We start from the raw sequence: 17,813 nt of genomic DNA, 5'->3' as shown, positions 1-17,813 counted from the left end.
ATAGGCAAACCGGAATCTCCCGTTCGCTGCAAAAGGAATTTTCTCTCTTTGCAACTCTCAACAGTCTTGCGGAAAAATGAGAAACATGCCTTCGTTTGAGGAGACACTTCGATGTTCACCAATTCTCGCATGTACCAGAACGTTTCGCTCTACGGCCACATCATCCGCTGAAAACGGGAATCCCGTACAATATATACAATCAAGAATACAATGCTCACACAAATGAACCATACCGAATGAATGGCCAGTTTTTTGTTGTAATTACACCACAGAAATGTCTATCGCGATGGTCATATCAGAGCCAAAGTATGGACATTACTCGATCTTATATACAGAAAAAAGTCTCTTCCTCACAGGTCCTCTAGATTGGAAAATTTGCAAATTTTGAGACGTGGTTTGGCTCGGATATGCCACAGCACCTCAAGTACACAAACTGTCCTGCTATTTAGAGCAGAGGTAGAAGTTACTATACTCAGTCACCTCCAATCTTTACGTCAGAGTTACACATTTATCAGCCATTTTCGAGCAAATGAAAGACTTTAAGCTAGGTTCCCAGAACTATGGTGAGCAGTAGAGAGATAAGAGCTCATCGAACTCCCTTCCCTACTTTAAGGAAAAGTTCATCTCGCGGTTACCACGAAAATCCGGAGTAATGGTTACGATTTTAAAGCTTTGCAAAGTGCTTAGACCGTACAAAAAAGTTTTTGTCTGCAGGTACAAGCAATGTCAGAATCAACAGTTAACGTTGTCATTCGAGGGCAAATGTTCGCAGCTGTCTCAACAGTTTTTTTAATCAGTTCAAGTCTTAAGCCAACCGGGAACGACTGAAATCCTTACTGCCTTCCAGATAACAATGTAAGACACACCTTAACTAATATTGATGGATTAATAGCTAACAGTATATACTTCGCTACAACACATGCAGTATGCATTACATTCATACACAGTAATGGCTAATAATTAGCAGAATCTTTTGTGCTCACAAGTGAGAAGGAGAGGAAAGATACATTCTACAACATTTCTACACTTGTGAGTTCTCTTCTAAGTACACATCTCCTGCTTCGAAACTGAGCGCTTATTGTCCACGCTTCGTACTGTGAAATCAAGTAATCTGAAAACACTTTGAACTTTCTTTCCACAGTTCCGCTTCGCTATAGGTGTGTCCACGGCACGGGAAACTGAACTCGGAAGCTCGAACAGTGGAAAAAAAAAATGCAGAACGTCGCTTTGAAAGAACGTTCTACTCGAAGCACAGCACAAAAAGGGCTAAAATGTCCGGCTTTGAACATTGGTATACAGTGGAATAGTAGTCCTATGATACAAGGCGGGCGATACTCGGAGGTACCTGTAACAGGCGGTAACAGAAACAAAGCGAGGCACCTGACGCACGTGCACACCACGTGGCGGGGTTCGTGTCGCCTTTGCACTCGTCCCTGCGTTCCACTCACAGTCGGCATCTTGTGGGGGTTCCCCGGCGACGCCGGCGTGGTCGTGGTCGTTGCGAAGTCGGCGCAGGTGGAGGTCGGCAGTGGCGGCTGGCAGTCGTGAATGTGTATGTGTGTGGCGGCGCTGGCGCTTCGTACGCAGCAACCGCACACGCACACGCATGCTCACGCACTCGTAAACGCACGCATGCAAGCGAGTCAGCGAGCGTACCCTACCTGTAAAAGAGAAACGAGGCATGTCACATTTCTGTATATTTGAACGAAGTGAATTCTGCAGGCTGAAAAAAAGATATCAGTGGACAGGTTTGAGCGTGTGTTGTGTAAATCTCTCTCTGTACAAGCAGCGCAGAATTTGAGTAGAGACAAAAGTTTTCCACCTTCTTCAGTATCGCCTCTTGATAACGGAAAACTTCGAAAGCTCGAGTTTTTACTCACACTCAGTGAATTGAACCACAAGGATCAATGCTGTTACCCTTCCTTCATGCGCGAGGAATGAAACTGCAGCTGACAGACATAAGTGAACGTCCGTGACAACATCAAAAGTTTTTCTGAATCAGGACTCGAAGAGGATGAGGCAGGCATCACGTTTCGTTGACATCGTGGGTGGAGGGAGGATCTGAAGGAGGGTCTGGGCACAGTTTCAAGGAACCAACTGGCTTTCATCCCGATGAATGATGGTGACTAACGGCAGTCGATTCTATGTGGGAAGACGTGCACCAGGTATGTGAGAAGCTCGCGAAAATAGAAAACATGAGGTTGAATGAATTGCAGAATGGTGCGTGGAGAAGTGATGAAGGTATGGTTGCTAAATAGGGTCTGCTGAAAAGCTTTCGGGATTCCTAGGTATGAAAGAAAGGAAGGAAGACTAGGGTTTAATGGCATTGAGTATGAAGCTACAGTTGGAACTCGGTAAGGGTGCGGAAGGTATCAAATGTGTGTTTTTCCAAAGGAACCATTATATTCTTTTCCATTAGTGGATTAGACAAAGTACAAAAAATATACATTAGGATTGTAGGACTGAGATTTGAGCTACTCTGCTTCAAAATTTTAGCCCAGTCTGAACCACTGCACTAACTTTTTTCTTAATTCTGTGTAAATCACGAGCCAATGATTAGGAATGGAAAAAAGTGGGCTATGATGGAGACGAGGAATTGGAGCATCTTACATACAGGATGATCTGCAGGAAATGATCCCTGGGGGAGTAAGGAGCGAAAAAGCTCATATGAACATACGCCGAGAAATGTGTTCCAATGCAGGCGCACCCACTTGAAGGTGGAGATAAAAGATCTTAGACAGTGAAAGTGTGATTGAAAGCACACATAAGAACACTTAGGAATATTCTATACATACAAGTGCTTTAGTGGCACGGTTGCAGCTAATGGTCGGTACCAGATCAGCCTCAACGTATACCCAATGCCAATTTTCAGCCAATCTAACTGTAAATATGTTAGTGGTTATGAAGCTTATTGGCAGATTAAAACTGTGTGCCGGAACTTGGGACCATTGCCTTTCACGGGCAAGTTCTGTGAGGACGAGGCGTGTGTCGTGTTCGGGTAACTCTGATGGTAGAGCACTTGTCGGCGAAAGTCAAAGGTCCCGACTTCGGGTCTCGCCCAGGCACACAGTTTTAATCTGCCAGGAAGCTTCATATCAGTGCACACTCCGTTGCAGAATGAAAATCTGATTAAGTTAGTGGTTAGTCCGGATTATTTTAGTGTGTTCGTAAGTGTGATAGATGAGGTAAAAAGATGAAATGTTTGGTGTTGGATAATATCTGGGATGGTGAGCAGAGTCGTGGCGTCATGGTTTCACAACTTTTCGACGTGTTTCTGCTTGTGTTGGGGCAATTTCGCCTGAAGATGACGAGTAGGAAATTCATCGAAACGTTGCGAATACACGACGTCAGGACTCGGCTGATAACCGTAGAAAATTTCATCATTGAAATTCGCGGAGATAGAGGACGTTCCCATGTTGTGTGGTATTCTAAAATGAAGCGCATGCGCTGACATAAAGAGGGAAAGAGAACGCTGGGAACATGCCGTTCGTTGTGAAGACGCCTGTGAAAGGCCAGGTGGGGTCGTACAGTCCACGATCGACAGCGGTAAATGAATCACCGGAGCGCAGGCATAGCCGTTTAATTGGGCGGTCCGGACGGGTAGGAAACGAACGTTTTATAATTTTAAACGACGCGCCGGACGGCCGAGTTATTGCCCGGCAATTACCCGAGGTAACGACCAGGTGTCGCCAGAGCAGCCTACCAGGAAGACCCGCCAAGCATTGCGATAGGCGCCAAGAGCGGCGGGCGCTCAGAAAATTCGAGGCTCGGTTGTGGTCTGGCGACTTCAGTGGTCGACTGCGGAGTAGTAAATAAAATTCGGTAAGATGTAGGGGTAAAATACAAGCGGCGAAAAGTTATCTACAACTTGTACAGAATATAACTGCAGTTATACGACACTCGCTGAATATGGAAGACGACAAGCAGTGCTTGACAAGGGAGTGAACCGGAGTTGTAGCCTCTCCTCGATTGTTGTTAACTCTGTACATTGAGCAATCAGTATAGGTAGACAAGAACGGAATTAAAATTCACAGTAAAGAAATAAAAACTTCGCGGTTTGGAGATGAAACTGTAGCTTCGTCAGAGTTGGCAAACGACTAGGAAGAGCAGTTGAACGGACTGGAAAGTCACTTTAAAAAAGGTTAAAAGGTGCATATCAACAGTAGTAAAACAAGGTGAGGTGATAGAGACCAGGAAACGAGACACTAAAAGTAGGCGATGACTTTTGCTATTCGGATATTAAAATGACGATGGCCACAGTAGAAATGATGTAAAATTCATATATTTATTTACTTTTAAGAAGAGAAAGGCCAATGATCTCTTGAATGCAGGTGCACATCAGGCTAAAACTGTCACGGGAAGAGGCGATATCCCGCGAGTAATAAGGATAAGCAGAGTGTGTGTACGTTGAGAATTTGGGTCTGACGAGAGGGTTGCAGTTGCGATGACCACTCTGTCCGGCTGGCTCAGTGGTCAGAGCATCTGCATAGTAAGTGGGAGACCAGAGTTCGAGTCCCGGTTCGGCATAAACTTTCAGATTTCCTCATTGATTTTAATTAATGCCTACTCGCAGCCAACGTCTGTAATTCCTTTGTCTAGTAAGAAAAGGATTTTTGAATACGATAAATTTGTTAATATCGTGTACAAATACAACTGTTACAAAATCTTTCATGAAGATACTTGTTTACAGGATAGTCTTGTACGGGAGTGCAACGTGGTCCCTAAGCTGTTACACAATAAGAGATTAGATGCGTTTCAATGTGGTTCGACAGAAGTGATGAAACTAGATGCGTAGATCGAAGAACTGATGAGGTACTCGCTCGTGGGGAAGAAACTGTGGCCTTCAAGAGGGTATCGGTTCATTGGATACTTCCTGGTGCATCAAGGAGCCGTGAATTTCTTAAAAGAAAGACGTGTGGGGCTAGAAAGGCACTATGGACATTGGATTAGGATACCAGAACCCAAGACTGCAAGAGGAACTGATACTGATGCAGTTGACAATGTCTACAATAAACAATGTTAGAAGAGAATGTCAGGGAGAGATGTTATTTAAAATAACTAATTGTTTATGACGATTCTTCATTCCATGTTATAATAAAGATATTAACCAGCACCAGCTTGGTCTGCATTTTTTAAATAAAGCACAGTGAGTTTCAATGTTTATCCTCAGTACTCTGAGAATATATTTGTTTTAAAGGTAGGTGTGTGTGTTCTCTTTATTCTGTGTCGCAGTCGTCATTCAGGTCTGCTGTGACGAAAATGGTGTAGTGCTGCTACCGTCAACAGAAGTGCAGTCAGTTACGATGGTGGAAACTGGAGCACACTAACGGCGAAAGTTGCATTGTATGAAGATGGGGCACAGAATCCGGAACACAGTGTTATTAAGAAAGTCAGGCAGCAGGAACTGTTCATGGTTTACGACTTTTTGTTCTGATAGAAGTTACAGGTGAAGCTTACGGATTGTGAACGAGATACTTGTCCCTGCTTGTTTACTAAAAGAGGTCGTTTTGTGTACCTATTGGCCTTTTACTGTGTGTGCGCCATCTCGGTGGGGCTTCAGCAAGCCCCTGTCAGATGGGAGAGTCTGGAGGCGGCCCACTCACCTGCTAGTGCACGCCGCCCCACGCCGCCTCGCCCCACCGCTCCTAGTTGTTGTCGCCGCCTCCACCCGCCGCCCCCGCCTGCTGCTGCTGCTGTTGCTGCTGCTGAGCCGCCGCCGCCGCAGCCGCCGCCGCTGCCGCCTTCTGCGCCTGCGCCTGCTTCTCTTGCTCGTTCAGCTCCTTGATGGCCTGTATCTCCTTTTTGAGCTTCATGCGCCTGTTTTGGAACCAGATCTTGATCTGGCGCTCCGTCAGACAGAGCGCGTGCGCCATCTCGATGCGCCTCCGCCGCGTCAGGTAGTGGTTCGTGTGGAACTCCTTCTCCAGTTCCAGCGTCTGGTAGCGTGTGTATGTCTGCCGGCCTCTTCGGCGCAACCCGTTGGCGCCTGTGAACACAGAAACGTACGTAGGGATTAGGGGGTGAATTTAGAGTTCCTCGCTTAATCGTGCGTCGAAGTCTCCAACGACACACACAACGTGCAAACCGATAAGCTTCTTTACTTAGACACTTCTTAACAAAGAAGTTGGCTAACCTAAAGCGCCTTCATTAAATTAGACCATTAAATACTAACTGCTCCGCCGTACATGATCATACACTCACGCTAAGCTAATGAGAATTGGCATCACGACCTTTGCATAGAGAAATCTCTCTTCATTTTCTTGATGTAGAATGGTTTCATTATGAGAATTATTTAATGACTACTCGATAAAAAACTATTTCTTAAACAAGGAAAGATACGTTAAGGAAACAAATACGGAGATTCTGCCTGTTCTGATAACTCAGAAATTTGTGACCACGAAACGTATAAACAACGGACTTCTCTTGAAAGTAAAGTTTTTAACAAAGAAAAGCACTAAAAATGAGTTAACATAAAGTCTAAGAAGAAAATTTCACTTCAACAGAAGCACTATGTTATATGCATACATGTAATGTGGAGTAAATTTTAATAGCAGAGAGAAGTCATTTCCTAAGAGCGTTATCACTGGATTTTGCTATAGTGTATATGCAATAACACTAAAATTGCAAATAATGCTCATGACAAGGTAAGTGGTTAACATATAGTATTCTACACTTATTAGGGTGGAAAACTACAAGTAAATCTATATTATTTCTTTACCTTCATTTCATCATCGACGCTCAGAGTACGGTTATTTCATAGGACAATTTCATTTTACAGAAGTTTATTTGGCATAATAAACACGTCAATTATGTCACCTCACTGGAAAAATACAGCAAGCATGTGTACGATGTAGCAGCACGTATTGGTTCTCACTTTTTTCCGACGCAATCATCGTCGTTGCGGTCAGTGTCCATCAATTACTTGTGTAAGTATTTAGAGATAACGGTGTATCCTCATATTATTTGCAAATGATTTGCTACAGAAGTGTCTGCTCTGATCAGTGTCAATTTGGGTAAAACTATTTTGGGCACCAGGCCTCGTAAGTTTGTAACAGTTTTACCAATAATAAACAAAACTGACGCTTTGAGCGTCTAAGCAGCTGGCATTTTCAAGGAGGCGAAACTGCCACAAAATGCAGTATCATCGCCCTGAAGATAACAGCTGCAAAGATGGTAAAAACGCGGTTTTTGCTCGTGGTTGAATGAAGGCGACATTTTTCTACTTGAGCTGTAATTTTTGTTAAAGCCTGTCCGTGAATATATAAATAGTTCTGGCGTAAATAAACTACTTTCCAGGGTTTACCGTAAGCAAAGTCCATCAGTCGGAAAAAGGCAGCGAAAGACATTCTCTGAGCATCTCTTTGAGATGATTTATAAACAGTAACATTTTCATTGCAATTAGCCATCGCAATCGGTAGTACAGTCTGATTTCGTTATTTTCATGCCTACGGCGCCTTGCCCTGGGTAAACACAATAAAATGGCTTTTTTAAGCAGATACTAGTTGCCCTTATGAATTCTACAGCTTAAACTGAAAAATGTCGCCTTTATTCAACTACAAACAAAATCGACGTTCCTATCGTCCTTACAGCTATCAGCTTCAGGTTGAAACTACTGCAGTTTTGTGGCCGTTTAGTCACCTTGAAGAGGACCGCTACAAAGACGGTAGCAACGTCAGTTTTGTTTACGGGTTGTTTTTAGCTTTCTTTCAAGCATACACATTACAGACGTTTCTACTGCCTCTGCAGCTATGATCTTCAGGTTTTAAATGGTACAAATTTTGTAGCAATTTCACGGTCCTGAAGAGGACGGATACAAAGATGGCCGAAACGTCAGTTTTGTTTACGGTTGTTTTTGGTGTTAGAAAATGAGACGGCCTAGCACCCAAAGTGATGTAGTCAAGAACGATAGTCACTTTGGGCCGATCTGCTGACGACACTCGCTCAGTATAAAACGTAATATTGCGGCATTCTTCCTGTAGCGTGGGTGAGACGATTACAAGCGATGTAGACGGGTGAAAGAAATCTCTATAGAGAGGTCTCGTCGCAGCCGGCGCGTATACTGCGCGCAGTAAGCTACGGCGGGCCTTGACAAGGCCGTAAGATAAGCTGCCAGCACTGGCGCGCGCTTACGCACTCGCACAGTGGAGTGTGGAGTTTACGACGCGGCAGCGGCGGGCACGTGTCGTGTCTGGCGCCTATTTGCCGGCGAGCAGCGGCCGGCCGGCTGGAGGAATTATGTGAAGGATTCCGGAGCGGGGCTCTACGTCATCTGGATGGCCGGCGTGGAACAACAGCTGCCCGGGTAGAACAAGGGAGGCAGTTACACGGTATACGACTGCACGTCTCTGGAGCGGCAACGAGTCCACCCGTAATGAGTTATTTCAGATACCGTTCTTAGTGCTCTCCGCTTCGTAATGATTCTCATGCTCAGCGAAGGGACACACCTTCCATCGCGTCGTCCCGTTTAGTTAGACGTGGGTTGAGACAGTATTCGCTCGTATCTCGATGATCTTTTCTTAGGAGGGGATGTTTGTCGACTCTTTTAGGAATGTACGGTCTCTGAAATTTTAACAGTAACACTGTGATGCAGAATGCCTCTCATGTAGCGTGTGCCATTGCAGTTGATGAGCATCACCGTGGCGTTTTCACACTTAGTAAATGAACCTGTAACGTACTGCCGTTCTTTGGATCGTTTCTATTTCCCCCTGCAGTCCTGCCCGATACCGATTCCATACCAACGAGCAATATTGGTCGAATAAGGCTTTTATGTGCCACCTCCTTTGTGGGCGAACTACACTTGCTGAGGATTCTTCCAGTGAATCTCAGGTCTGCTATCTGCCATATCTGCAATTAGTTTCATGTGATCGTTCCACTTTAAATCGCTCCTTGCGCTTAGTTACACATATTGCATACATGTGAGTGGTTAGAGTGATTGTACGGCAGTCGTTTACTCATACAATGGCGGGTCATCCGCACTGAGCCTATTTATATGCATTTCCTTAGATTTGTTTTTATTTCGAGGGTTAATCACCAACCAGCACCAAGCGACGATTCTCTGAGCTCTTCCTGCATCCGCTACAAATTTCTGGAGTCGTGACTTTTCTGTATACAGCAGCGTGGCCCGAGAAACACTCATGGAACTTTCGATGTTACCACCAGGTCATATACTTACTTGAAAATAGTGTAGAAAGCTTTGTTGGGGCATGGATATGTTCGTAAATATTTCCCTCTACAAGAAAGTAAAAAACGTAGTGTTGTGATGGGTTAACATACACGCTATATTTTAAAGAAAGGTGACAGCCACCATTGAAACAACGCGCTGAGGCTCGTCCATCCAATAGATGAGATTGCTTGTGGGGGAAGGAATCATTAAGCACTCCGTCATCAAGCCACAAGTGGCCCATCGGGACCATCCGACCGCCGTGTGATCCTCAGCTGAGGATGCGGATACGAGGGGCGTGTGGTCAGCACACCGCTCTCCCGGTCGTTATGATGGTTTTCATCGACCGGAGCCACTACTATTCGGTCGAGTAGCTCCTCAATTGGCATCACGAGGCTGAGTGCACCCCGAAAAATGGCAACAGCACATGGCGGCTCGGCTGGTCACCCATCCAAGTGCCGGCCACGCTCGACAGCGCTTAACTTCGGTGATCTGACGGGAGATCATTACTGTCATTATGTGTATGTATCTCCATTGCAAAAACATTTTTTGTTGTTGCACATATTTTTCGTCGTCTTTCAAAGTGGGCATGATCGGTCATTGTAGAATTGGGCTGTGAGTGAGAATAGTGGCTCTCACTCGAACTTCGTAGGAAGTGGGGGATGGGAAACATTGTTAATTTATTCGTGCGTAAATTTTATTCATTGATACGCGTAAGAGTGGACGTGTGCGTATGTGTGTTTATGTATGTGGTGATTGCATGTGTGTATTTCTGTGAACACGCCAGTCGAGACAGGGAGTGAAATAGTTTAGCTGCTGGCTTGTGTCGATGCGAGGCCAGAGCGATGGTTGCGTGATGGCCCGTCCCCCCAGCCAGCGTTTAGCCGAGAGCCGCTGCTGCGTCCTAATGGGAGAGGCTTTGATTGGCCGCCGCACCCGGCCGGCCGACAGGTTCAGCCGGATGTTTGGAATTTCTCAGCAGCCGCAGCCGCTGCCTACAGCGCCGCTTCCATATCTCATCTCGCCCGCCACAGCGGCCCCTACTCTTCAGACCAGCCAGGTGTTGACGGGACACAGTTCGCCTTACTATTGGCAGTCGGGCATCGTTCATGTTGTCACTTTTATAGTTCTCGGTAAATTCAGGAATAGCTCAGCTCAAAATGATGTCTCAAATGTACTAATAATATATTTCAAGCAGGTGGTACCTCAGAGCTGGTGAATAGAAAAAAAGGTCATGATCCTACGCCAAAAGCTGCTGGTAAAAATTTCTTTATTGTACACAAAGTTTCGATCCGGAGACCATCGCCAGGTACCGTAAAATATTAACAACAGCTTACAAGGCCGTGTCAAATCACATCAAATAATACAAAATCCAGTATTTCAGAACAGTGACGAAGCACGTTATTAGAGGCCTTTGGTTCTGTACGAACTTACATGCTGTTTTATTATTTTACGACACCTGATAGGATTCTATGGACCGTAACTGGTTGTATGACAAAGGAATTTTCACCAGTAGCTCTTGGCGGTGAATCGTGATGCTAATAATAACACTACAAATACACTGATAAAAAAACCGCAAAATCAAAAAATGTGGAGTAATAAAATTTTGGGAATACATTTGTATAGGTAACACATTTAACGGATTAATATGCAAGATCAAAAATGGTTCAAATGCCTCTGAGCACTATGGGACTTAACTTCTGAGGTCATCAGTCCCCTAGAACTTAGAACTACTTAAACCTAACTAACCTAAGGACATCACACACAGCCATGCCCGAGGCAGGATTCGAACCTGCGACCGTAGCGGTCGCGCGGTTCCGGACTGTAGCGCCTAGAACCCCTCGGCCACTCCGGCCGGCTATGCAAGATCACAGGTTAACGTAAGCGAGATATAAGCCATTGCAAATGTGAAATGTTGGTACATTAATAACCGGTGTAAGGACCAAAAAGTTGAATGCAAGCATGCAAACGTGCATCCATTGAGTTGTACAGGTGGCGGACGTCAATTTATGGGATGGGGTTCCATGCCTATTGCACTTCGTCGGTCAATAGAGAGACAGTTAATGCTACTTGTAAATAAAGCTTGAGTTACGGTTGTTCGATGACATCTCGTATGTGCTCGATTGGACACAGATGTGGTGATTGAGCAGACGAAGGCAACACATAGACACGCTGTAGAGCATGTTGGGCTACAGCAGCGATATGTGGGCAAGCGTTATCCTGTTGGAAAACACGCCCTGCAATGCTGTTCATGTATGTCGCGCAACAGGCCGAGTCACCAGGCTGACGTACAAATCTGCAGTCATGGTGCGTGGGACAGCCACGAGATGGCTCCTGCTGCCGTACGAAATCGCACGCCAGACCATAACCCGAAGTGTAGATCCAGTGCGTCCAGCACACACAGATTGATTGCAGCCCCTCTACTGGCCCACTTTTAACGAACACACAGCCATCACTGGCATCAACGCCGAACCGGCTTTCGTCGGAAAAAACAAACCACCAACCTGCCCTCCAATGAGCTCTCCCTTGACACCACTCAAGTCCCAAATGACGGTGGTTTGGGGTCAGTGGAATACCGGCTTCAGGGTATTTGAGTCGGTGCTGTCCTTGAAGTGTAACATTTCTGTGTCATTGTGGCCCTAACTGCTGCTCAGATTGCTGCTGTAGGGTCCGTACGATGCTCCAGAGCCGTACGCCGAACACGATGGTCTTCTCTCTCGGTAGTGTCATGTGCCGGTCCGGAGCCAGGTCTTTTTGTGACCTTATATTCTGATGACCACAGCTGGCAGCAGTCATGTACAATGGCTTCATTCCTGCGAGGTCTTTCTGCAGTGTCGCAGAACAAGATGCAGCTTCTCGCAGCCCTATTGCACGACCTCATACAAACTCAGTGAGGTGTTGATAATAGCGTGTTTGTCGCCTTAAGGGCATCCTTGACTAACACCACCTCATCACAATCACAAAGCTAACTCAAGCTCACTAACATTAAAGAAGCAAATATCATTTGCATTCTCTTACTGGATCCGCTCTTATGCGACTGGCGAGAAATTTCAATAGACGCCTCCTTGCTGTTGCGATTAGTTTTGTGTCAGAGCATATTGGAAGAAATGTGATTGGTATACGGTGACTATGTCGAAAAGTAATAGGTATCGCTGCCATACTGCTGAGAATCCAGTGGAGCAAAGTCCGCTCCTGTGTCCTTAAGAGTGGCGCGGAACGTTACAAGGTTTCCCGCCGCAGGTGAGTCCGTGGACAAGCGGACCGCGACCCGGGAACCCGCACAGTAGCCGCACTGGCTGCTGCACCCGTCCGAGGTCTTGTTCGCGTTGCCGGAGTCCCGGGATCGTAAACCAGCGCCGGCGGAGCAGCCCGGTGCGCGGTACACGGCCGACGGCGCTCCGGTATTCCATTAGGGGCGGCGTACACAGATGCCGACTCGATAGTCCCGCCGTTTCACGTGGGCACTACGAGTTAATCAGCCCGCGCTCTCCAGCGTCCTCACAAGTGGACTCGCTTTCGGGAGGACGTCTGTTCAAATCCGCGTCTAGCCATCGAAATTTTTCGCAGTTTACCGTACTAGCTTAAGGGGAAGACGTAAAAAGTTGTATTTGAAATTGACGGCGTAGATTTGTTTCGCCATCCTTCCCCAATGCAAACTTGTACTCCATCTCTAATGACCTGGTCGTCGACGTGACGTTAAATACTAACCTTGTGTTCCGTTATTTTTTGCTCTGAGCTGGCTGGAAGTCCATAGGAGACGCTCTTCTGACACCATTTTATTCCTCGGTGGATAAATGTTTCTCAAATTTTTTCCCTGTCACATTTATTTGCAAACTCGAACTTTGATCTGTCGTATTAGTAGGTTATGTCGTATTTTCGTGTGTAGTTGGCCAAATTATGTCATAGAGAAACCTCGAAGCTCATGTTCATGACTCTGCTTAGAAACGTTAGTAGCTATCGTCCTTCCGTTAGATTTGTCTTTCCGTCATCAGTCTTTTGATTCGTTTGAAGCGGTCACCGCAAGAATTTGTCGTCTGTGCCAACCTCTACATTACAGAGTGGAGCTTGCGCACAACATCGTCCATTATTTGTTCGATGTATTCCAGTCTCTGCATAGAATATTGTCGGTGTTCAGACAGTGAGATCTGAGATAAAACTCGAGCTTTCGAAGGTTATTACAATGGCCAGGAGATGACTGTTACGTCCTGCCGAGGAAAATGGTGATAATCTTCGAAAGCTCAATATTAACGCCGAGAGATGTTATACAGGGATGTGGCCCTAAGGAACTTAGATTTCGTGTTGTGAACTGTCTTCTCCTAAAATGGGAGTTATTCCTTGATAACACATTTCCTATCATTCTGTCCCTTTTTCTTGACGATGTTATTCGCACGTTCCTCTCCTTAACGGTACTGCTGGGACCCTCGTCATACCTTATCCACCTAATTTCGGACGTCTTTCTGTAGCTCCACATCTCAAACGCATTCTTTCCCTTTTTTTCTCACAGACCATGTTTCCCTTCCGCAGTGTGCTCCAGTCGTACATTCTTAGAAATTTGTTAATTTAAGGCCTACATAGGATAACGGTTGACTTCTTTCGGACTGGAATGCCATCCTTAACGCTAGTCTGTTTATAATGTCCTCCTCGCTTCATCCATCACGTATTGCCTTGGTTGTAAGGTAGGACAATACCTTTACATCGTCTTCCTCGATGTCCCCTGTTCTGCCATTCACCGTTAATCTCATTTCTGCTGCTCTTCACATTTCGATATTTCTTCAGTTTATTCTCGATCCATACTCTGCACTCGTAGCGTCCATTCCATTCAACAGGTCCCAGTGCTTTTCGTGGGTTAACTGAGGGTAGCAGTATCGTCGGTGAATCTTATACAGGATGGCTGAAATTTACCTTTCTGCCAACGAGAGTCCCTTCCGTGGATCACTAAGGGTAGATGTTTCTGTGATGACAGAATCACAATAGGTAGAAGCATGGGATAAAATTTCTTGTTGCATCAGACACGATCGTCTTCTACTCTACGTGGCTGTGTTGGTAACAGCAGTTTGGTCGTAATCCAGGTATTTCACATCGTCAAAGAAGCAGCCTCATCAGAATGTACAACAATGGTAGTTCGTAATACACAATATTTTTAAATTTTCGTTTTTAACATACGAGAAGCTTTATTTTGAAAACACTATTCGGTTTACCAAATGCATACGAGACGTTCCTCTCTTGCCTCCATTTTTTTTCCTGGCAATAAAGTGATGATTTTAAACTGCTCTAAATACAAAAACCCAGCGACAAGTTCTACATAAAAATTGTCAGTTGCTTGCTCTTCCACATGTTGGTTATTCATTATTTTAGTCCTATTGTAAAGAATTTTTTTACTTGAGGACCAAAAATTAGCTTTCTCGAATATAATGCCGTAAGAGATGTTTCGGTCAACACTCGACCTCTCTGGCTAGACCGAGGATGGCAAGTTCTTTGAGGAGCACACTATTCCGAAAACTATACCGGTGACCTTGAAATCGTACAGGTCGTGCGGGGTAGCAGTGCGGTCTTAGGTGTCTTGTCACGGTCCCTGAGGTTCCCCTCGTCGGAGGTTCGTCCTCCTCGGGTGTGTATGCGCGCGCGCGTGTGTGTGTGTCATCCTTAGCGTAAGTTGGTGTGTTAGCTTAGGAACCGATGACCTCAGCAGTTTGGTCCCGTAAGACCTTACCACAAATTTTCAAATCATACGCAATGAAGGACCATTCAGCATGGTGACGGATGTTGGTTCTACTGTGTAACGGATCAGGGAATCGTAAAATAAAAGTAACAAATTATTGGTGCTTTGTGTTTTTGAGTCTATTCTCTTCCGAATATTTTTGCTCCTTCCTCGCTCGGCAACAAAATGAGATCTCCTTGAAACGTTCATTTCTATAAAACGTTTCCTATTGTGTTTACGAACGAGTTTAGTGAGTGTCAGGGAGTCGTGCCTCGCGCCGCGGTATGCGGCATCTACAGCTGGGAGCAACGGGCAGACATGATGTTGGGGTCGCACGCCATTTGCGGGGCGCGGGAACGCTATTGGCCGCACGGGGAGAACCGTGCGGCGGAGCGTGCAGCGACGAGGAAGAACGGAAGGAAGGAATAAAGGAGCGACCGAAGAGGAAGAGGAAGCGATAGGCCGCCGACGGAGGTTCGGCCATGTTGAGGCGGAGGGACGGCCGGCCGGGTCGAGATCAGCTCCTCAAGGACGACCGGTGTACCTCAGAGAGAGAGAGAGAGAGAGAGAGAGAGAGAGAGAGAGAGAGAGAGAGATCTCTGAGTCCGGACGGCCACACCCTGGACCCACGGGTTCGAAAGAGTAGACCGATCCGAGCGGAACGGCGCGTCACACGAGGAGCTGGGTTCGTTATCCAACTGGCTACTCTCGCCATTGACTGACTTCAGTTGAATCGTTGGATGGTCAGATCACGGGCTGGCGACGGGAATGGGGTGACTGTGATACGGGCCTGAGAGTTCATGCGTCATTCCCCTTCTTTCGCTACACACCGTGATGGCTTGCGGGCCGGCCGCGGTGGCCGAGCGGTTCTAGGCGCTTCAGCCCGGAACCGCGCGACTGCTACAGTCACAGGTTCGAATCCTGCCTCGGGTATGGATGTGTGTGATGTCCTTAGGTGTCCCATAGTGCTCAGAGCCATTTGAACCATTTTTGATGGCTTGCGGAGTATCGATGTAGGTGGAGGTGTCAACATCAGGGAACGGTTAGAAGTGAGACCTAAGGACCCTAGCAGACACATGGTCCGCTTTGTGAATGGACATGGTCAACGCATTTACATCGCATGTACCTCAGTGGGGAGAAACGTTCCCCAAAGCACGCCAGAATACGCTGCACATTTTTCGCTCATGTCAGACGACTATAAGAGACATACGACCAGCTATACAACGCGATTACAGCATGTTAAGAAGTCGACAGTGCGGGGACACCATCTCAAAGGCCCTGCACCTTCAGTACTTCAAAGAACGACATAGTGGACATGAGATAACGAACAATCAATATGTCAGACAACTCAGAGGAAGATGGCGAAACTGACCCAAGCAATAGAAATAATGGTGATGAATGCTTTGACCAAATCATCTGGTACATAAGCGCTGACAGGTTGTTGTACCTATGGTCACGTAAGACATGTACAGAACATAAACGAAAATAGTGTGACAACAAGCATTGGCTCAAGGCTCCTCCCTCCTCCTCCCCCCCCCCCCCCCTTCCTAGGTTTTCGTTGCGGGAATCTACAATTGATCTCTATTCTTTCCTATCGTCTTTAAACTTCCTTCACCTTCAGTTACTAACATTCTTATTCAAAATCTTACACATAGCTGAGAAACAGCAAGTCCGTAAGTCTGAAGAGATTGAAAAATATCAGCCAACCAGTTGCAAAACAAAGGTTTATTAGCCCTTGCCGTAAGTTTAGGTATTTCTAAAAATACCTTGTTCAGAAGGAGTGGGCCTTGTTGCATCACATGATGGCACATTAGATTAGCAAAAGCCGAGCGGCGTTTGTCATATATAAAATTGGCTACGGCGTAAATTCAAGCGCCGCCACGCCAGTCTGGAATGATAGAGAAGAGAGGGCTGTCAGAAGACGTCAGCTAATCGCACTATGACCCTTTCCAGGACGACAACGCGACAGCAGCGGCTCCTGAAGAAAGAGGACATAAAGCCGCGATGACTGGTAACGGCCCAGTTACTTCGCTTGTACGCCCTATGTAGCATAGACTTGGAACAGTTTATACTGAAGAAGATAGTTTATTTCGTTCGTCGCCCTTTGCTTGCAACACATTTGTGTAACTGCAAAAGTTGAGTGTTGTATCTACCCTTTTTGTAATAAAACCCATTAATACGACTGGTTTGATTGTGTGTCTAGCGAGCCGAGTATTCAGGCTTACTAGACACCACAAAATTGACAAAATAATTATCCCAAGCCATGGCTTTAGATAGCACCCAGATGACATTTAGCGCACTTCAGAATGAATGCTCATTAGAAAATGCCCCGCGTAGAGCTCTTGTCAGCGTAAAATTGTCACAGGAGCCACAAGATAAAATATTTGGACCAATTATGCGTACATCCTGCTACAAGCTAATAATAATTGTTGTTGTGTTACTTTTATGTATGACAATAACCACTTCAGCTAATCTAATGTACCATAATGTGGTGTAACGGCGCCCACGCCTTCCCAATAAGGTATTTTTAGAAATACCGAAACCTAGGTCAAGGGCTTATAAACCTTTGTTGTGGAATTGTTTAGCTGACGTCTTTATTCTTATTCAACATTCTCCATTTCCGTTAGTTTAATTCTTCTTTGTAGCTCATTGCTATTACCTCGGCTTGTTATTGCGGAAAACGATATTTGCTGGTAGTAAGAAACAATCTATGGTATCGCAGAAAAAAACTCTCCGACCTGTTTTTAAAATACTAGACGACAGGTCTCTAAATAAGTGACAAATGAAATTAAATGAACATACACGTCGTGGGCCTGGAATCTTAATGGCTGGAGTAGAATTGTCTTCAGTGGAGAGTACCGTATCCAACTAAGTCCCGATGACAAGCGAAATCCGTCATTGTCGCTAGCCACACGGTCCGACAACCAGTGACTGTGGTCTGGGGTGGCGTTTCTT

At 45.8% G+C, this 17,813-nt stretch overlaps 1 protein-coding gene across 1 annotated transcript in view; it reads right to left on the bottom strand.

The window, feature by feature from the left end:
* Positions 1-265: 265 nt before the first annotated feature.
* Positions 266-17,813, bottom strand: part of LOC124552442 (homeotic protein ultrabithorax-like) — an 879,407-nt gene continuing 861,859 nt past the window's right edge. The window contains exons 3-4 of the mRNA XM_047126714.1: positions 5,604-5,986; positions 266-1,661 (exon numbers count right to left, since the gene is read on the bottom strand). Coding sequence (XP_046982670.1) covers positions 5,646-5,986 — 341 coding nt within the window. The 3' untranslated portion in view covers positions 266-1,661; positions 5,604-5,645. The remainder of the gene's footprint in view (positions 1,662-5,603; positions 5,987-17,813) is intronic.

This window comes from Schistocerca americana, chromosome 10, assembly GCF_021461395.2.
Source record: "Schistocerca americana isolate TAMUIC-IGC-003095 chromosome 10, iqSchAmer2.1, whole genome shotgun sequence".
Classification (NCBI taxonomy): Eukaryota; Metazoa; Arthropoda; class Insecta; order Orthoptera; family Acrididae; genus Schistocerca; species Schistocerca americana.
This window is presented reverse-complemented; position numbering and strand designations above follow the sequence as displayed.